The 21,528-nt window shown below is 40.2% G+C and overlaps 1 protein-coding gene across 1 annotated transcript in view; it reads left to right on the top strand.

Annotated features, from left to right (window-relative positions):
- Positions 1-21,528, top strand: part of LAMA2 (laminin subunit alpha 2) — a 377,975-nt gene that overhangs the window by 105,086 nt on the left and 251,361 nt on the right. The window contains exons 12-13 of the mRNA XM_030558337.1: positions 4,669-4,809; positions 6,267-6,440. Coding sequence (XP_030414197.1) covers positions 4,669-4,809; positions 6,267-6,440 — 315 coding nt within the window. The remainder of the gene's footprint in view (positions 1-4,668; positions 4,810-6,266; positions 6,441-21,528) is intronic.

The raw sequence follows: 21,528 nt of genomic DNA on the forward strand, positions 1-21,528 counted from the left end.
AGGATTGCAAACCAGCAAGCTCTGCTGGGTTGATAGGATTTCAGCCTGTAGGATAATGATAATATGCTACTTTGCCTCATCAAGAAGCTTGTCTTTGAGCTGTGGGAGTTACCTTCTTTGGTGGAGTAAGGCAAATTAATTGCCAGAATGGCATTGCCGGTGAGCCTGGATGTTGCAGATTCCGCAGCTCAAGTTATGGCCTCTGCCATCATGATGAGGCATTTATCTTGCCTGCAGGTATCTGGCCTTCCTCCAAAGGGGCAACACACAATTCAAGACCTCCCATTTGAAGGCTGTTGTCCAGTAAAACTGATCAGAGGCTTCATAGCCTTAAGGATTCAAGGGCAATCCTTAAGTCTCTGAGGATCTATGCACTGGCAACAAAAAAGAAAGCCGTTCCACCTACAGCATTCCCAGTGGTTTCAGCTCTTCTTTACACATTTCCAGGACTTGCCTAAAAAAGGGAAGGAGTTACAAGATACATCTTCCTCCTCCACCCTCCTCTGCAGCTACTAGCTCTTCTAGGCAATCTGGATTATCTAATCAATGATTTTCACCTGCTGGTTGAGGACAGTATACACTCCCCATAGTGCCATCTTTCCTGAATGCTATTTTTGCCAACTGCTTATCCCGCTTGCTAAGCATTTGGACCCACATCACTATGTATTAGTGGGTCCTAAGGAAGAGGAAACTGTGATACACCCTTCAATTGATTTCTACCTCTCTTCCCTATCCCTCTTCAGGGACCACTCTCACAAGAGGACCCTACATCAGGAGGTCCAGTCTCTGCTTCTCCTGGGGGACATACAGGAAGTTCCCATGTTGTTCAGAGGGAAGAGATTTTAGTCCTGTTACTTTCTGAACCCAAAGGCAAAGGGGAGGGGTGTCCTCAGGGCTATTTGTTCTGAATTGCCACTATAGCATCATCATATAGACATAGTGGTTCAAGAAACCATTTGGGTCTTATCCTCCATGGACTGGTGAATGTTCGCAAGTAGGGGCCCAATCCACAAAGTTATGCAGGAGGCAATCCTCCTGTGGAATTAATGCTTCACCAGTTCCATCAGCCTGAGAGCTGCTTACATTCCAGGAGCTCAGACTACTCTGTGTTAGCAGGTCATTCACAAGCCAGCATGAGTAGTCTCTTGGACCAGACTTTTCCAGCTCCATTTTCCAGCAGTGGGGAACTCCTCAAATTGACCTATTTCCAACAAGAGAGAACAAAAAAAAGTCATCTTTGTTGTTCCCGAGCAGGTCACAGCTCAGGTCACTGACAGATGCTTTCCTTCTGCCCAGGTTGAGAGCCCTACTCTATGCCTTCCCTCCAGTTCTGCTCCTGCCCAAAATCTTATCCAAAGTCAGCAAGATTTCATGCACTTTATTCTTATAGCTCTAGTATGGACATGTCAACATTGGATTTTGACTTTATTAGATCTATCAGTCGGACTTCTGCTGTTGCTCCTGATAGATGTAGATGTGATATCCCAGGATCACGGTCGCCTTCTTCATTCCAACCTTCAGACAAAAACCAGTTACCTACCTTTCTATAAATGTTGTGTTTTGAGATGTGTTACACATGTCCATTCCATGAACCACCTTCTTTTCCCTCTCTATTGGAATCTTGCTGGTAGGACAGAATGGAGAGGGGTCGGGGCAGTGCAGCCTTTTTATAGATATGTGCAGTGGTGTGAGTCACCAGAGGGAGCTCACACTGCCCCAGCAGGAACCGCTCAGTGAAAAATCTCTGACAACTGTGCACGGGCTGCACACACAAGCATAGTGGAATGGACATGTGCAACACATCTCAAAGAACAACTGTTGCAGAAAGGTAAGCAACTGGTTTTTAGCTGTGGTGATATGTGTCAAAAAATTGTGACTCCTTTTAGGGTTAATGTGTTTCTGGTCTGACTGTGACACTTCAAGTCTTGAGTACAAGTCTTAAAACAAGTAATTAGGAATCAGCTGCCATTCAGTTAAGCCCAATAGAATTATACTCAAGATAAGATATTTAAGACATTCAGAAAGCTGTGAATTGCTTATTTCAAATTCCAACTGCCATCCGCCCAGGAGCTATACATTAAAAGTAGCTGAGTACTGTCAACTCTAAAAATAATCTGTCATATTTTTTTTTAAAAACAAATATTCTGAACTATTGGTTAAGGGGAAATGGCATTTAAGACCTCTATTTTATAGGTTGTTATGTAGTATATTTAGTCATTCTGCTGCCAAAGTTTGGACAAAGGAGATTCTCTTTTCCATTTTGGTCCCTTTGTTTGGAAACCTCCAAGGTATTTCTTTCAAATATGCTGTTAAAATCTGACTGCTGAGGCTGTATGTGCTGTAGGCTGAAGTTCTTAGTGGTGTATGTGTGTAAGTTCAGAAAGCCAAATATTGAGATAGCTTTTGAATTAAAACACTATTTTAAAATGATACACAACTATTTTTAATTTAAAAATATCCTCAATACCAATAATGCACATGAAGGTCCTGTTGTCCAAAAGATGCAGCTTACATAAGAAATAAGTCATCCTGAATATGCTCAGCAGAGAGCAACATGGTAGATACTGTGGGTTATTTTTCAATAATTTGTTGTGTGTGTTCCATTTGGATGTTTAATTTACAGACTCTGATACAAGTGTAAAAATGCTTCTATTAAGTTCTCAAGAGCACAAGTGTACAAAAAAGTTTCATTCTATCATCTCCTATTGAATACACTCATAAACCACCAGTGTGACAGTTGAACAGCACTGAAGTTTGTTCAGGATATTAATCTTATCCTCACTTGGCACATATATAACACTCAAATGTTCTCTGTCAGAAGTAAAATCACTTCCTACCAGAGTTTTAATTTTTAAGCTATCGTGTCTAGAGGATCAGACTTGGGGCACATTTCATTATGCTCTGATTTGAAAATGAGCTTTGATGATGAGTTATATATTCAAAATATACTTTACTGTAGGAAACAATTCTGTACTGGCGGAGGGATGGGTTACATATCTTTTTCCACCTTCCAGGTTTAGGATTCTGTTAACTTACTGTCTGCTCACAAGAATTGTGTAGATTACTTGCAGTTATAGAGTAAAATTGTGCTCTGCTTTGTTACTGAAACTTTTATTATAACAAATACATTTATTTTTCAGTTCTCACTTTTCTTTCCTCTTCCCAGCCTGCCCACAGTAACATATCAGCAATTCAATTGGATCATATTAAAGGAACTCTTAGGGCCAGATTTTCAAAGTGGTTTCAAAAATTGCAGCTGCAAACATTTGTCTGCATAGAAACCACTTGCAGAGGCCAATTACAGTTAGAGTACAGTAGTACTACAGCTTAAATTTTCAGACCAACAGCCTTGACAGTTGCTTTAAGCTTTTGATGTACAGACTCCAAATGATGTTGCTGGTTGGCGAGAGACAATGAAAACAGATAAAGGAACAGATACAGAATTACCACATAATTGGTAATAACATCCGTATTTGAATCTGCCTTTGCCTGTTTTTCATTAGCTGTGTCCCGTTTTTCTCTCATTTTTCCCTCCTGTCTTCTCTTTGCCCTTTGTGTTTCTGCTTTTCTCCCCCTTCTGCCAATTATCCTTTATTTGCCTCACTTTTTACATCTCTCCAGCATCTCTGACCAGAAGGCAGGCAAGTGGCTTTCAGAAAACTTATTTCTGTGCCGCAAAGCCAAGATGATCCTAATTTACTTGTGTTATGGGCAGGCTTTCCATAAACTATTCAGCCTCTGCTGGCCTGGAGCCAATGATTCTGGTACATCTGTGCATATTTCATAGTGTGGTGTCCAGGATTAAAGAGACCATGTGCAAAATAATTTGGAGAGAATACTTATAAGGATAATTCTTCTCTGGGGTATCTTTGAAAAATACTGTTGCATTATTCAGCTCCCAGCACAGTGTGAACCTTTTTGTAATGCACCCCATGTGAAGGAGCCACATCTCTGTCTCTGCATATGGGCCAGATTGATTACAAACTGGTAACTCAGCATCTCAACTAGTAAAATAGACCTTTGATGTAAAACAAAATTACAAAATGCTGCAATGATCTGGCACTTGGGTCCTTTGCTCCAGCTCTCCATAGATTCACAGATCATCTATGTGGTTTGCAAATACTGTCAGTCATGGAGGGAGAAATACAGGCCTTGCCTATACTTGGATTAGCCTTCATTTCAGCAGTCAGTGGCCAGCTACAGGAGTAGCTGCACTGGTGCAAAGCCCAAGCATAGACAAGAAGAACTGAAAAGCTGCATTTTACGCTGGATGAGCACACCCTGGTTTCGAGTAGCTATTGCAGTTGTTAGACACTGATTGCTGATTTCCAAGAATAGGCAAGCTGTACCCCATGTTTTCCTTCCTTTGGCCATCCATGTTTTAGAGGAGGTTTATTAGATTATTGTGAAAAAATAATATGTTCATGGAAAAGGTATAAAGTTAAATGGCCAAATTCTACCTTCAGTTGCACACATGCAATCCCTTTAACTTTACATGGGTTGCACCAACTTAATTGTTTGGAGATTTAGGCTCTTATATTGAAAAATTAGGGGACAGTTTCCCATAAATGTCTTCCTTTAGCATTGTTGTATCAAACCAAAAGAGAGCAAAAAACCTTTAATTTTAATATGTGATACCTGAAGTAATATTCTAATGTGCATTTCCAGGAAAATGTTGAAGGAGAAAACTGTGATCGTTGTAAACCAAGTTTCTTCAACCTGCAGCAAGATAATCCCAGAGGCTGTGAGGAGTGTTTTTGTTCAGGGAAAACAAACGTCTGTATAGACTCTCACTGGACCTACAGCAGTGTAAGAAGAATAATAGTAAACATCATAGCAAAAATATGTCATTGGTTATGCTATCTTTTAAAATGTATCTTGTACAACACATGTTATCCTAAGATCTGCAGGCACATCATATACCATGTAAGTTTTTTCAGGTATCCAAAAGAAAAGGATTTTTCACACACAAGAACTGGTCTTTGTTTTCATTGTGAAAATGTTCTAAAATCAACATTGTGATTGATATAGAAAGCAATTCAGAAATGTCTGTCAGAGATGAAGCTGTGTGTGTGAAACAGTCATGAAATATGCTGATGATGAAGTATGAAAAATGAGAGTAACTCTGAGGTGTCCATAGGGCTGCCTCTTTTCTGGGTGTGTAGTAAATATCCATATAAACACACATGGATTAATTAAGAGTTTGCACTTACAAATACACAATTTGTGTGAGAAATAATATCCTTTATAGGGGCATGTAAACAGTGAGGGTCTTATGCCTCTGGTGAGTTTCTTTTGTACAATATGTATATAGCATTGAAGCTAAGTGTGGGCTGACCCAATGGTCTTACTTGCAAAAGCACATTGTAGAGAATATTTTTTTTTGTACAAGCATGCCCTATACTTTCAATAAGGTCTCAAAGTCTGGACATCAATTTCTTTATAAAGGGGCTATAATACATGTCTGTAAATCTAGCTTGGGAAAATTTGTTTCAGGTTAAATAGCTACTTGTTTTGGCTGTTTGGTATATGGGAACTCAGGGAGTAAAGCGGTCTGTCTGGTGTACTCTGCTACATACTAGTATCCAGAAAGCTTTTCCAGCTCACAGCTGAGCCATTTCATAGCTCTGCTGGTATCTAGGCATCTGGAAAGCAACCACAAGCCTTGAGCATGCTTGTATGTATATTAAGCTCTTCTGTACTGGTTAGTTTCCTGATAGAGGATTTCAGAGATTCAGGATCTGAGGTTTTTGATCTTTGCTAGCTGGTGCAGTAGAACAGACCTTTGAGTTTCTAAGATACAGGTCTTTTGAACAATAATCTACATTGTCTATGTCTGAATAATATCTGTTCAGATTTGTTGAACTCACTTCAGGCTTCTGTACGATGTGGGACTTATATCACTTACAGAGTATTTGTGTTGTGTGACCTACAGTGTAAGTATGAATGGCTCTTATTCAAATATTATTGGGAACTCTCTCTGTTAAGCCACTGGGAACAAATATTTACCTATGGCATCCCCTAACTTTTTGGCAGCCTAAGTGGCTGTCCAGGACACAAAAATCCAAGAGCTGGTATGCATACAGTAGATTCATTTTCCTATGAATACTCTCATGTCACTGAATATGATTCTTCACTGAGATTAATCAAGATCTTAAACCAAATGAAGCTGCAGAAAAGACAAAAAACAAAACAGAGGCTGGTGGGTGCTGGGACTTTGATATCTTGACTCTCCTTCCAACAGGTATTTTATTCTGTCATTATAGGTAGGAGACATGAATGGCTGGTATCTGACTGACGTACCTGGTCTCCTTCGAGTTACACCTCAGCAGGACAGTTTTGGTGGATCTCAGCGGCTTAGCATCGGTAACGTGGCTGCCAGAAGAGTGCTGCCGCTGATTTATTACTGGAGTGCACCTAGTCCTTATTTGGGCAACAAAGTAAGTGCAGATGATCCTTGCCTGTATGATAATTTAATTTATTGCTAAAGAAAGATGTAAGCAATTTTTTTTAGTTCCTGTTGAAGGGAAGATTAAGTTGGACAGATATTTGACCAGCAAAATTGCTTGCTGAAAAGAACTGAGTTATGCATGCAGAGAATCCTTATGAGACTCAAAGTATCAAGGGAGAGCAGAATTAACTAAGTACTTCAATTCTGAGACCTCTTGAGGCCTCTGCTGTCAGGTCTTAGAGAAGCTCAGATAATTTGCAATGTTGTTTTTTGAACAAAATGGTTGGCATATAAATATGTGTTTCAGGTTGTCCTCTTCTCTTTCCATCTCGTCCTTGGATCTGAAAGGCTGTTTCCTATCCTGCTTTTCACAGATGCAAAGTGTATATCAGATGATGTGAGTTAGGTTACAAAACTTCAATGCTTGGCATAAACTTGTGTAGGGAACTCTACCCTGGAACTCAGAAGGTGCTGTACTAAACTTTGTGCCAGTTTCACTGCTCATCTGTATTCAGATCAACTCACCCCGCCACCCCACACACGCACATAAATATATAAACATATAAGTATCTGCCCCCTGAAGGTTACTGCACTATGTTACTTTTAAAATGAACTCCCTGGCTGCCTTAGTGGTCTGAGTATCAGGCTTGCTATCCACAGACTTTCTGTTATCACAGGTGGTGTGTTCTTAAAATGAGTTTTCTGTCTGAAATTTCTTTGGAATATGGGACTGTGTTCAGAACTTGAGCTTTTTTCTGATTATGGTGAAGTATGTGGAACTATAGTGTGCTTCAGCACATTTTTCATTCTAGTCTCTTCAAGCTCATCTGCCCATTTTTGTTCTGTTGGCTGGAAATCAACATGACAAAAGATAAGTGAGCATGTGAAGATTAAACAGCCTAATTTCCAAAGAATGTGGGCATCCTTTTCATGACTATAAAATGCTTAAAGATAGCCAAGCCCATTCAGCTGAGGTAAGGGACATTTTTTTATAGCTTCCATACACAGTGAACTTTTCCTGTACCCTAGTAGAAACTTTACACAGACAAACTTCTTCCTTTTCCATTTAGTGAACAAAATAATGGGAAGAGTGTGTGCAAATTGTCTGAACATAAAAGACATTTTTTCAGCATAATTTGAAGGTCCTTTGTGGTTTACTGTCAGACATTTCTGTATGAATGAAACAATTTGTCTTAATAACTGAACCATATAAATTTTTGATACTACAATAATACTGAAAGCATTCACAAATTACCACAGTACATCTTAACTGTCATGTTACATCATGTAAATTATAGTCATGATGACATGCTTAGCTTGGATGATTTAGTGTATTGCTATGGAAATGGAGTATTGTAGGTTCTTATTTGTAAACTCAATATAACATTTCTCTAAATAGCTGAAACTGAATTAAACCAGCCCTTCTCAACTATGACTGCTAGCTGTGTTACAAGTATAATAATTGCTGTTTTAGGTTAGGTATGCTTTAACCTGCCTTAAAAGTATGCAGATAAAGGTTTTAAGAAGTTTTATATCAAGACATTTGTTTAGTATAATTCATAACTCTGGGATCCATGCTACAACTTCAACCCCCTTTCTTTTTGTCTCTACCCCTTTCATTAAAATGTTCTCTCTAAAAATAAATTTGAGTAAAACATGGGGACAACTGTCCCTCTATATTGAGAGATCCCAGTTTTCAAACATACCCGAAAACCTTTATTTGAAAGGCTTCTTTTAACATAAGGCTGGCGTGTGGTGCACATGCTGATTTCCATATGTATTCTAGCTGCACGTTTTCAACCCACCTACAAGTGCTACTTTCACATGACACAAGAGTTGTAAAATGGGATGATACTGAGTTTGTAACCCTGAACTTTGCTTACCAATGAATGACACTGGAGTTTGTTCTGTGGCAGATTCTGGTTTCTCTAAAAAGGTTGGGCTACAAAGTGAGTAACGGGAGACTGTAGGTAACGCTCTTAGGACTCTTGTTCATGTGAAAGTGACTGACTGTATGACGAGGGGACAAGAAAGCAAGAAAATGATTGTAACATCTCAGTTGTTGTTGTTCTTGTTTTTTAGAAAAAACAGAACAACAATAACAAAATACTACTGCACTACAAGCAACATGTCAGAAGTTAGGTGAAATTTTACCAAATTAAAAATATAAAATACATGCAGTTCTTGTGTTACATAAAATGCAGATTGTCGGGGTTTTTTTAAAACAAAAATAAAAGTTTTCAGATGCTTGTTTTAGCATATATTGATTTAAAATGAAAATTTGAAGGCGTGGTTTATTCATCAGAAGGACTGTTATTTGGATTATTCTGAAACAATATAATTTTGCAAACTGCTGGATTATTTTATTAAGAAGAAAGTTTTTGCTTGGCTACTATTAAGATTTAACAGGAATCATATAATAGCTTTTCTGTCTATTTTATGGATTCCAATTTAATTCTGGATTGAGGCAGTCATAAATACTTGATAACACAATACTCTGTAAGGGTATGTCTACACTGCAATTAGACACCTGCGGCTGGCCCATACCTGCTGACTCTAGCTTCTAGGGCTTGGGCTAAGAGGCTGTTTAACTGTGGAATGTAGAGATTCTGGCTGGGGCTGCAACCTGAGCTTTGGGACTCTCCCACCTCACAGAGTCCTAGAGTCTGGGCTCCAAGCCCCAACATCCATACTGCAATTAAACAGCCCCTTATCTCAAAGCCCATGAGCCTAAGTCAGCTGGCATGGGCCAGCCCCAGATATTTAACTGCAGTGTAAACATATCCTAAGACAGAGATCGGCAACCTTTGACATGCAGCCTGTCAGGGAAATCCGCTGGCTTGCCGGGACGGTTAGTTTACCTGCAGTGTCGGCAGGTTTGGCTGATCGCAGCTCCTACTGGCCGCGGTTCGCTGTTCCAGGCCAATGGGGACTGTGGAAAGCGACATGGGCTGAGAGATTCTGCCTAGTGTAGAAAATGCTTTTGTTCTATTAAGCAGGTTAATATTAAACATTTTAAAGCCCCTGTTTGGTAAAACTGCCTTTTTAAACAATTGCTTCCACTAGGAATTTATTTTTGATTATCTTTAAAAGAAAAGGGAATATGTTAATATAATGTTAGCATTCTGTCTTAAAGTTCCAAGAGCCAAAAAATTGAATTAAGGCTAAAATTTCATCCATAACTCTTTCCACTATGCATAGGTATTATCCTGTGTAGGCTCCAGAAGAATGGCAGTTTTAATGTCCCATATGATCTGTATCAGCAATGCAGCGCAAGGTGAGGGAAGGGCCTATTTTTAGCCTTAATTAGTTTTATTCCTTCAGTAGGTTTAATCTTTAGGGCTAAACCTTAGAATATTTGCATCTAAAAGTGTTCCTGAAAAAATACTGTGCTACTACGCCAAGGAAATTGAGCAGGAATGATGTCCCTGGCCTCTGTTTGCCAGAAGCTGGGATTGGGTGACAGGGCATGAATCACTTGATGATAACCTCTCTGTTCATTTCCTTTGAGGCACCTGCCATTGGCCACTGTCAGAGAACAAGATACTGGGTTTGATGGACCTTTGGTCTGACCCAGTATGGCAGTTCTTATGTTTCTTATGAAATTGCCCAAACAAATGGACAATTGCACATGGACAAATAACTATTTACATGGGCAATTATCTGATTGTTTGCATATGCGTTGCCATGTGCGATGTATAAAATAACATCACCATAAAAATGCTATGACTTTAAGACCCTGTGCTGCTTGGTATTATTTGCAGCAATGGCAGTTTAGGCCTTGAAAACAACAGCAGTTACAGCTTAGTGAATGCTGTATAATAGTACATCACCATAGTTTAAGGAAAAACAAAAACAGCGTAAGTGTCTTAGTGCTCTGTGTATAACAGGGCTTTGCACTTTCTTTATTTCCTTCCATTTGTGTTCATTTTTGGTGGAGTTCTGGTCCAAGAAACAGAATCCTGCAAAAGAAATGACAGAATACAGATCACACAGAATCCCCTGCCCCATAAACCAGCTTAAATAATACAATGATGGACTGAAACAGAAATGCCAAGATCAATTGTCCTAAATTATTAAAGCATCTGGACCCTCAAAACTCCATCTAGTATTCCCATGGTTTAGATTCAGATAGCAAAAATTGGAGACTGTTTCTAGATCATTAGACTTGATAGCTGCAATTTGATACCAAAATATGAAAACATTTTGGCTTTTTTTCACTGCAAGCCTGGGAAAGGACAGCAGTCTCTGCTTGACACTTCCTGATGGTTGAGATGACAGACAAAGTGCTATTAGAAGCTAATTTTTTTATAAGCTTTTCTTTTGAGATCTACTGGCACTTCTTGGAAAACCTTAAATGTTAACAAATAATATTGATAGCACTACGGTATGTCATAACTGATCGAGTGAATTTTGCTCAATTATTAATAACTCTAGCTGCCCTGATATATATATACACACAACACCCTTTTAAGTTTATTTGTTTATTTATTTAGAGCTAATCAGTTCTGATGGATAAAATGTCATACTTATTTAAATGGAAGTAAAATCAAATGAGTGTCCAGCAAGGTGTATAAAATTGAATTGTTCTGTTTCAAATCAGATGTTTTACTTTATTTTTAAATTTAGATTTGTTTAAAATTAAAATTTGAATTTACAACTGTGCCTCAAGAACCCCTTAACCAGGGCCAGCACCAGCGCAGCAAGCATGTGCTTGGGGCGGCCAATGGAAAGGGGCAGCATGTCCGTCGGCGGCAATTTGGTGGCCGGTCCCTAGGTTCCTCTCAGAGCGAAGGACCAGCCGCCGAATTGCTGCCGAAGAATGAAGCGGCGATTGCGGGGTTATTTTTTTTTCTGCCGCTTGGGGCCGGCCCTGCCCTTAACACCAGTTGGCAAGGGGGTGCAGAGGAGTTACAGGGATTTCCCGACTCTAGTATATACATAGAATCATAGAAATGTACCCCCCCCAGACTTCTCTTCTCTAGACCAAAAAAGCCAGTGTTTTCAGTCTTTCCTCATAGATCATGTTTTCTAGACTGTTAATTATTTTTGTTATTCTGCTCTGGACTTTCACCAATTGGTCCACAATTTTCCCCAGGTGTGGGGCCCAGAGCTGGACACAGTACTCCAGTACATTCTAGTTCACCAAAGAATGTCATATGAAGTCTCAAAAGCTGATGTCAAATTGGTCATCAGTATCACTGTGGAAGGAAATACATATAGATGCTTAAAATTATATTCTTAAGATCTCTGTCTAGGGACTGGTTGCCAGCAAAGGTGAAAAAAACATTTCTTGTCTAACAGAAATCTACATCTATTTGTCTGTTTACATGTCAATTAAATATTGTATGGTTCACAGTGAGTCTGAACTGAATGCTAGTGAAGGACTGTAAAAATTTCAAGGAAAGAAGAATAACAGGAAGAAGTAAACAGTGGGATGGGGAGAACCTTGTCTTGAGGTGTGCATCAAAAGCTTGCTCTAGTTCATTTGGGGGACAAAGACGACACTGTCATTATTCATCTGCAGAGTAAATGGATGGTGAGTTTGCTCATTCAGGCTTGGTTGAAATCACCGGAGAGAATGTTGTGTGAGACAAGTCTGTTTAGATAGGAGTATAATAATTCTTATTATAATGATAATTACATAACAAATTAAAAAACAGAAAGCATAATTCTATAAATTATCCAGAATCCCCAGTGTTTAAAAAAAGTACATGAACAATTAGACCATGGCAAGAAGGGGTGTGAATCTATCCCCCACACCTGCCGCAGACTAACTGTTCCTCTACAGTTTTCTGACATGCATTAACAGTTCGTTAGAGCACTTTGATCTAGTCCTCTCTGAAATGGGACTAGATGGACTAGATAGGCCCTGTCATGGTACAATCCCCCACTCTGAACCTTAGTGTCCAAAAGTTGGGGTACCAGCATGAATTTCTCTAAGCTTAATTACCAGCTTAGAACCTGTAGCACTGCCACCAACCAGGAATTCCAGTGCCTGGTACACTCTGGTCCCCCCAAGACCTTGCCCGGGGAACCCCAAGACCCAGACCCTCTGGATCTTACCACAAGGAAAGTAAACCCTTTCCCCTACCGTTGCCTCTCCCAGACTACCCCTCCCTGGGTTACCCTGGAAGATCACTGTGATTCAAACTCCTTGAATCTTAAAACAGAGAGGAAAATTCACCTTTCCCCCTCCTTCTCTATCCCTCTCCCAGACTCTCCCTGAGAGAGAAAGCAATCCTAACACAGAGAGAGAAAATTAACCTTTCTCTCCCTCCTCCCTCCTTTCTGCCCACCAATTCCCTGGTGGATCCAGACCCAGTCCCCTGGGGTCTCACCAGAATAAAAAAAACCAATCAGGTTCTTAAACAAGAAACTTTTAATTAAAGAAAGAAAAAACAGTAAAAATTATCTTTGTGAATTTAAAAAATGGAATAGGTACAGGGTCTTTCAGCTATAGACACTGGGAATACCCTCCCAGCCTAAGTATACGAGTACAAATTAAAATCTTTTCAGCAAAATACCAATTTAAACTCCTTTCAGCCAAATACACATTTGAACTCCTTCCAACCAAATACACATTTGCAAATAAAGAAAACAACCATAAGCCTAACTCGCTTTATCTACCTAGTACTCACTATTCTAAACTTATAAGAGCCTGTATCAGAGAGATTGGAGAGAAACCTGGTTGCACGTCTGATCCCTCTGAGCCCCCAGAGTGAACAACAACCAAACACTAACAGCACACACAAAAACTTCCCTCCCTCAAGATTTGAAAATATCCTGTCCTCTGATTGGTCCTCTGGTCAGGTGACAGCCAGGCTCACTGTTCTTGTTAACCCTTTCCAGGAAAAAGAGATATGAAGCACTTTTGTTCTATTAACTCTTACTTATTTGTTTATGACAGGCCCAAAGTAAGGTCTATGAGGCAGATCCCCAGCTTGTGTAAATTGACTAAGCAGATTACTTAACAGGGCCTGTTTTTCAGAGGATGGATGTTCAGCACTTTCTGAAAATCCTTCCTTTAAGGTGTGTCAAGTTGATCACCCAAAAATCAAGGCACCCAACATCACTAGGAACTTTTGAAAATCTTTGCCTAATAGTAAATAATAATGATATGATTCTTCCAGAAGTTATCCAAGCATTCACCTAGCATTTAGCATCATCAATATTCCTGGAAGAAAATATGATAGGCTTTTGAGAGCTCAGCACTGAAAACTGGAGTTTTTTGATAGACTGAAAAGTGGTCATTCCTTTCCTGGACTAATAAACAACTTTCTATGTGAAATGGTAAGAAATAAATGCCAGTCAGAGCTGATAGAAAAGCAACAGACCAACAGGAAACTTGAAAAAACAACAAGGAGTCCTTGTGGCACCTTAGAGACTAACAAATTTATTTGGGCATAAACTTTTGCAGGCTTATAACCCACTTCATCAGATGCATGGAATGAAAAATACAGAAAGCACTATATATATTACAGCACATGAAAAGATGGGAGTTGCCTTACCAAGTGGGGGGTCAGTGCTAAACAAGCCAATTCAATCAAGGTGGACGTCACCCAACAGTTGACAAGAAGGTATGAGTATCAGCAGAGGGAAAATTACTTTTTGTAGCGACTGATCCACTCCCAGTCTTTATTCAGGCCTAATTTGATGATGTCCAGTTTACAAATTAATTCCAGTTCTGCAGTTTCTCGTTGAAATCCATTTCTGAAGTTTTTGTTGTTGAAGAATTGCCACTTTTAAGTATGTTATTGAGTGTCCAGGGAGATGAAAGTGTTCTCCTACTGATTTTTGAATGTTACAATTCTTGATGTCTGATTTGTGTCCATTTATTCTTTTGCAAAGAGACTGTCCGGTTTGGCCAATGTACATGGCAGAGGGGCATTGCTGGCACATGATGGCATATATCACAGTGGTAGATGTGCAGGTGAATGAGCCTCTTATGGTGTGTCTGATGTTGTTAGGCCCTGTGATGGTGTCCCTTGAATAACTATGTGGACAGAGTTGGCATCGGGGTTTGTTGCAGGGATTGATTCCTGGGTTAGTGTTTTTGTTGTGTGGTGTGTAGCTGCTGGTGAGTATTTGCTTCAAGTTAGGGGGCTGTCTGTAAGCGAGGACTGGCCTGTCTCCCAAGGTCTGTGAGAGTGAGGGATCATCCTTCAGGATAGGTTGTAGATCCATGATGATGTGCTGGAGAGGTTTTAGTTGGGGTGCAGTAGGTGACGGCTAGTGGCATTCTGTTACTTTCTTTGTTGAGCCTGTCCTGTAGTAGGTGACTTCTGGGTACCCTTCTGGCTCTGTCAATCTCTTTCTACACTTCGCCACATGGGTGTTGTAGTTTTAAGAATGCTTGATAGATCCTGTAGGTGTTTGTCTCCGTCTGAGGGATTGGAGCAAATGCGGTTGTATCTTAGAGCTTGGCTGTAGATAATGGATCATGTGATGTGGTCTATATGAAAGATGGAGGCATGTAGGTAAGTATAGAAGTCAGCACAATTCTGGTAGAGGGTGGTGTTTATGTGAACATAGCTTATTTGCACTGTAGTGTCCAGGAAGAGGATCTTTTATGTAGACTGGTCCAGGCTGAGGTTTATGGTGGGGTGGAAATTGTTGAAATCCTGATGGAATTCCTCAAGTGCCTCCTTCCCATGGGTCCAGATGATAAAGATGTCTTCAGTGTAGAATAAATAGATATGGGGCACTAGGGGATGAGAGCTGAGGAAGCGTTGTTCTAAGTCAACCATAAAAATGTTGGCATACTGTGGGGCCACGCGGGTACCCATAGCAGTGCCGCTGACTTGAAGGTATAAATTGTCCCCAAATCTGAAATAGTTGTAGGTGAGGACAAAGTCACAAAGTTCAGTCACCAGGTTTGCCGTGACATTATCGGGGATATTGTTCCTGATGGTTTTTAGTCCATCTTTGTGTGGAATGTTGGTGTAGAGAGCTTCTACATCCATAGTGGCTAGGATGGTGTTTTCTGAAAGATTACCAATGGATTGTAGTTTCCTCAGGGAGTAAGTGGTGTCTCGAAGATAGTTGGGAGTGCTGGTAGCATAGGGCCTGAGGAGAGAGTCCACATAGCCAGACAGTCCTGCTGTCAGGGTGCCAATGCCTGAGATGATGGGGCATCCAGGATTCCCAGGTTTAAGGATCTTGGGTAGCAGATAGAATACCCCTGGTCAGGGCTCTAGGGGTGTGTGTGTGTAGATTTGTTCCTGTGTTTCTTCAGGGAGTTTCTTGAGCAGCTGGTGCAGTTTCTTTTGATAACCCTCCGTAGGATCATAGGGTAATGGCCTGTAGAATGAGGGGTCAGAGAGTTGCCTAGCAGCCTCTCTTTCATATTCCGACCTATTCATGATGACTACAGCACCTCCTTTGTCATCCTTTTTAATTATAATGTAAGAGTTGTTTCTGAGGCTGTGGATAGCATGTTCTGCACGGCTGAGGTTATGGGGCAAGTTATGCTGCTTTTCCGCAATTCCTACCCATGCATATTGGCAGTAGCATTCTATGTAAAAGTCCAGTCTGTTGTTTCGACCTTCAGGAGGAGTCCACACACAGTCTTTCTTTTTGTAGCACTGATAGGAAGGTTTCTGTGGTTAGTGTGCTGTTCCAGTGGTGTGTTGGAAATATTCCTTGAGTTGGAGGTGGCAAAAGTAGGATTCTAGGTCACCGCAGAATTATATCATGTTCGTGGGGATGGTAGGGCAGAAGGAGAGGCCCTGAGATAGGACACACTCTTCTGCCAGGCTAAGAATATACCTGGATAGATTAACCATATTGTTGGCTGAGTTAAGGGTACCACTGTTGTGGCTCCTTGTGGCACATAGGGGTTTAGATAGTTTAGTGTTTTTTTTCCTCCGTAGAGAAGTAAAGTGTGTGTTGTAAATGGCTTGTCTTGTTTTTGTGAAGTCCAGGCATGAGGAAGTTTGTGTGGAAGGTTGGTTTTTATGAGAATCTCCAGTTTTGAGAGCTCATCCTTGATCTTCTCCTGTTTGCTGTATAGGATGCTGATCGCGTGGTTCCTCAGTTTCTTTAAGACTGTGTGGCACAATCTCTCACCATCGTCTGTGTTGTATGTTGATTATAATGGATTTTTTACCTTCAGTCCTTTTGGTATGCTGTCCATCTGTTTGTATTTCGAAAGGAAGATGTCTGTCTGTATCTGCATGAATTTTTTCATGAAGTTGATAGTGTGTATTTCAATTGTTTTCTTTTATAGTTTTAAAAGTAAAAACAATAAAAGTTTCTAATAACATGAATTACTTATGCTTTGATCTGATCATCTAACATCTGACTAGAATATTGTGTTTTTTAAAAGCCCTCAGGCCCTTGTCTCCTTTACTCTATCACTACCTGCTGCAAAAGATTTCTGAATGAGTCCAGACTGCTTGGTTAATCCCTGGAATGCAAGCTGAGCTGCATTCCCTTAGGATCCCATATTTTCACTACCATATTTTGATCCTCAACAGGATGGTAAGGTGAGGCCAAAGATTTTGTTTTTCAGAGAGATAATTGAACTAATGACAGCAAATTTCTTTAGAAGGGAAACCTCGGTAGAGATTTTAAATATACAATAAGTCTATTGAAGCTAACTTTTTTTAAAGTTCTGTTTTTTCCATGGGCCGAAGAGATGGAAGAGTTAAGACCAGACGTTCAGCAGATTGAAATGGGAGTAATATGATAAAACCCCAATTTGAAATGTGATGAATTATTAAACAAGCAGTTTGTTGGGTGATTGAATATTACCTGCAAAGTACTGCTCATCTCCAACTCCTTGAGGCACATCTAAAGCTAACGGAATTGAGCCAATTAGACTGACTGTCTCTTCAATGAGTTGCGACCTATCAATGGTAATAGCTTATTATGATGATAAATGAACCCATCTCTCAAACTGAAGCCTGAGTACACAGTTCAGCAGTTTCCTTGAATCATGGGGCCATTACCTCTCAACTTCAGATTGACAGGAGCGACAGCAATGAGAACAAATAGCATGCATGGATAGTCACAGATGATTGTTTTACCCAAATGAATATATTTACAGTTATTTTTGGTGAAGCTGGTTTTTTTTTTAATATGGACCTGTCTGAGCATTCCCTGTTTCCCTTGGAAATATATATAGCATTTCTCACAATGTATGAAGAACACCACCCCCATCTCGTGAGATGGCTGGATGAATTTCTCATTGGTATCGACATACCTTTTCAATCATCAGGGTTTCAGAGGCATTGCTATATGGCAGAATATCTTTTCTGACTGAAAAGTTTGCTTTATTTGTTTAGTCCCATTAGCCCTTGTAATTATCGTGCCAGAAGTAGTCCACTTTGGAGGCGGGGAGAGAGGAAGGAGCAGGAGAGTTGTAACATCAATAACCTTTTGTTTTTTTAATTAATTTATTCTTGCTGTAAAGAAGTTTTTTGAAACTTTCAAGTGAAATATCATGAGGCATTTGAGAGTTTTCTGGAAGAATTTCATTTAGTTAGTTGTGAAGAAGGGACATTTATGTAAGAACAGCATGTGTTTACAATAGTTTTCTTTCTTCATTAATTTGCTCATGTTTTGAGTAAGAATTCAGTTTTATTAAAATGGTGGAGCCAGAGGCACATGGGGTACATTCATAAGAACATAAGAATGGCTATACTGGGTCAGACCAATGGTCCATCTAGCCCACTATCCTGTCTTCCAACAGTGGCCATTGCCAGATGCTTCAGAGAGAATGAATAAAACAGGGCAATTATCAAGTGATCTATCCCCTGTCATCTATGTCAGGAAAGATGACTGATTGACAGCCTCCAAACTGTACTTCTTTTATCCACCAGATAGTTACTTTGACCTGGAGTGACCACCTTCTTGAATGAAAGTGTAGTTCAGTCTCCAGAGCCAGTCAGTCAATTGTGTATATATGGTGTGACAGTCTTTAATTATATGATCACATGCTACTCTCAAATAATACAATTCATTTCAAAATATCTCCTGCAGAGCCCTGTATCATCCAAATACACACTTTATTGTGTATTTAATGAGACAGGACTCCTACAATTACATCTACATTTTTGCATTGCAGAATTACACAGCATGTCTGCAGAGGTATTTGTAGATGTGGAGAGTACTCTCTGCAATTTATCCACCAGCTTTGCATCTTCCACCCTAAAGAACCCTATAGCAGCAATTATCACTTAATCTTCTGGTTCCTCAAAGGTCATACAATCAAAGTTTCTTTTTTCTTTCTTATAGATATTTTATCTAGAACTAAACACAGCTGTACATTTTAATATTAGTCATTTTAGTACAGTACATAAAAATATGAAGAAATTGGTCAATATTGTAGTGTCCATGGCTTTGGAAACAAGATTTCCTAACTGGCAAGCCTATACAACCAAAATTAATAAAATTAATTGGCTAAAAATACTTTATTTAACTTTTTGCCATAGGTCTGAGACAACAGATGCCTTTAAAACTAATCAAATACATAAACACGATGATATTTGGTCAGCTGTGTCTTCTGATTTAAGTGTTTCAGTTAACGTTTAGTCTGCTGGGCTTGAAAGACCTCTCTGAAAAGAAAGTTTATACTGCATTGCTCCTTGAGGTCTTTTGTGACGTGAAGTGAAGTTCAGTTAACTCTTCATTTTTTTTAATATTGATATAAGATATATGCAGAGCTCAGGCAGAAATACACAAAAATCCCATTCTGTGTAGCATTCCTCTTGTGTCTTTCATGGTATGTTGTGCAATCACATTTTTCTTAGACTGATGTAAGTAACATATATGTCTGTGTCTATATAAATGTAAGTTAAATCTGTTTAAGAAAAATATGATTGCATAACACACAATTAGAGACAAAAGAGGAACACTACACCAAATGGGATTGTAATTTTTTAAAAAATGGAAACTTACAAATATAAGATAGGAAGAACCCAAGTGCCACTAGTTCCTGTTGTGAATGTGCTTTATGCTTATGTACTGGAATTGGTTGGGGTTTTCCCAGCCAAATATTTCCATGCAAAATTCTAATTTTGCCAACGATTGGGAAAAATCAAAATGAAATTTTTTGTTTCAGGTTTGGTCAACCTGAAATGAAATATCCTGGTTGTTGAACTCAATCAAAACATTTAGTTTCAGGTCAGTTTGACATTTATCTGTCTCTGCCTGAGCTGCTGCAGTGCATCATGGAAGTTATAGTTGAGGTGCATCATGCCCCTGCTCTCTTCTGAGGATTGAAAGGGGGCTCTGAAGGAGTAGAGAAGGTGCAATATTTAGTGACAGAAACACCAGCCCACAATCCTTGTTCTCATCCCCCAGTAAAGATTTGTTGCACAAGGCATATCCTAGGAACAACCTCCTAGTGGATGGTCAGGCCCACAATGTCTAGGCCTCCCTAGACTCCCATGTAACAAAAAACCCAGTCAAGGATCTGCAAATTGCATTGGTCAGTGAGACAAGCATTGGCCCAAAATCTGTTGACCCTTCCCAAAAATTGGGGGTCAGGAAGAGTGAAACAAATCAGCAGCCCTATCGAGAATCCTATAAGCAGATGGTCAGTCACACAATGTATCCTGGCCTAGCCCCATTCCAAACCCAAACAGATTAGCAGTTTACCTTCTGTGACATGCAGAACAACTGAGCCAATCATATGTTTTTCTTCAAATGATGGTCCCTGTTGTATTCCACTGAGGGTTATATGCATGCACCTGGAGTCAGAGCTTTCCAAAGTAGTAGTAGTGTCTGTTGGTCCCTGCATGCACCCTTGTGCTACCATTCCAGCTCTAGTTCCAAATCCAGTTCCAACTGTGGAACATGTACCACTGATGCTAGGAGGATCAAATTGGCCCTCAGGCCTCATGAACTCTTTGCCTTGGAGATAAGGTCTCCACCTCTTCAGGGGGTATGCTCTCCTACATTGTACTTACCTTGTTTGGGTCGTGTTCACACCCACTCCCTTACAACTCCTATGATTCTGCCGGTACTGCCATTTGAACTGGGCTCTGACTTCTCAGAATCAGAGGACTTGAATTGAGTGCAGGGTCTACCCCTCCTGTGCCGTTGATGTGGCTATTTGAAGGTTCTACCAATTTAGTGGCAGTGCTCTCCTTTTTCTCAGCAAAGGAATCATTGATATCCCATTCCTTGGAATCCTCTGCAGCAACCATTGGATTCACCTTGTTGGCTGTCCCAGGGGTCTTGTCCCAGTATTCACCTTAGGAAACTTTCTGCTCAGCTTCCCCCATTTCATCTCTGTCATAACTGTCATTGAGTAGGCATTTAGAACTGGTATTAGGGGAAGAACTGCTTAGCCTGCCAGAAGTGGAGTGGTTCCTTTCCTTGTCCCTGTATGCAACAGTGTCTTTGGCTCCCTCCTCACTCCGGATGACTACCGCCAGTTCCAAGACCTATTACGATGGGTGGCCAAGTACCAACACATCCCGCTGGAATAGGTAGAGGATTAACACAACTATCTGCTTGACATCTTATGTGCCTTGGTACTGACCAGAGCAGCTGTACTGATCAACGATGCCTTTCTTCAACAGACTTGGACTGTCTGGCACACTCCAGCCACTGGCACACCCAGAGAAGAGGTGCTATGTACCTACAAAGGGATCTGAGTGTCTGTTCTCTCACCTAGTTCCCTTATCATATAGGTGGTGACAGAATGAGTTCAGCAACAGAATGAGTTTGGCAACCCACTCTCCACCCCAGTAAACAAAAGAGAAAATGACTGGACCTGCTGGGTCTCAAGGTCTTCTCTGCCAGCCTTCAATTTCTAATCCAAAATTACTTGGCTCTATTCACTAAATACAACTTCCTTACCTATGGCAAGTTAGCAGACTTTGCAGACAAGGTTCCCCAGCAAAATGATGCCACTTCCAGGCTATCACGAGGACAACACTTCAGGCCATGGTGGATGCGGCAGACACTTCTTTGCACACAATGGCTATGGGGATTGTCATGAGAAGAGAATCATGGCTACATTTGTCAGGTTTCCCAAGAGGAGTCCAGAATACCATAGATGGCCTCCCTTTCAATGAGTCTCATCTCTTCAGTCAGAAGATAAATGTTTCCCTCCATTT

Source organism: Gopherus evgoodei, chromosome 3 (assembly GCF_007399415.2).
Source record: "Gopherus evgoodei ecotype Sinaloan lineage chromosome 3, rGopEvg1_v1.p, whole genome shotgun sequence".
NCBI lineage: Eukaryota > Metazoa > Chordata > Testudines > Testudinidae > Gopherus > Gopherus evgoodei.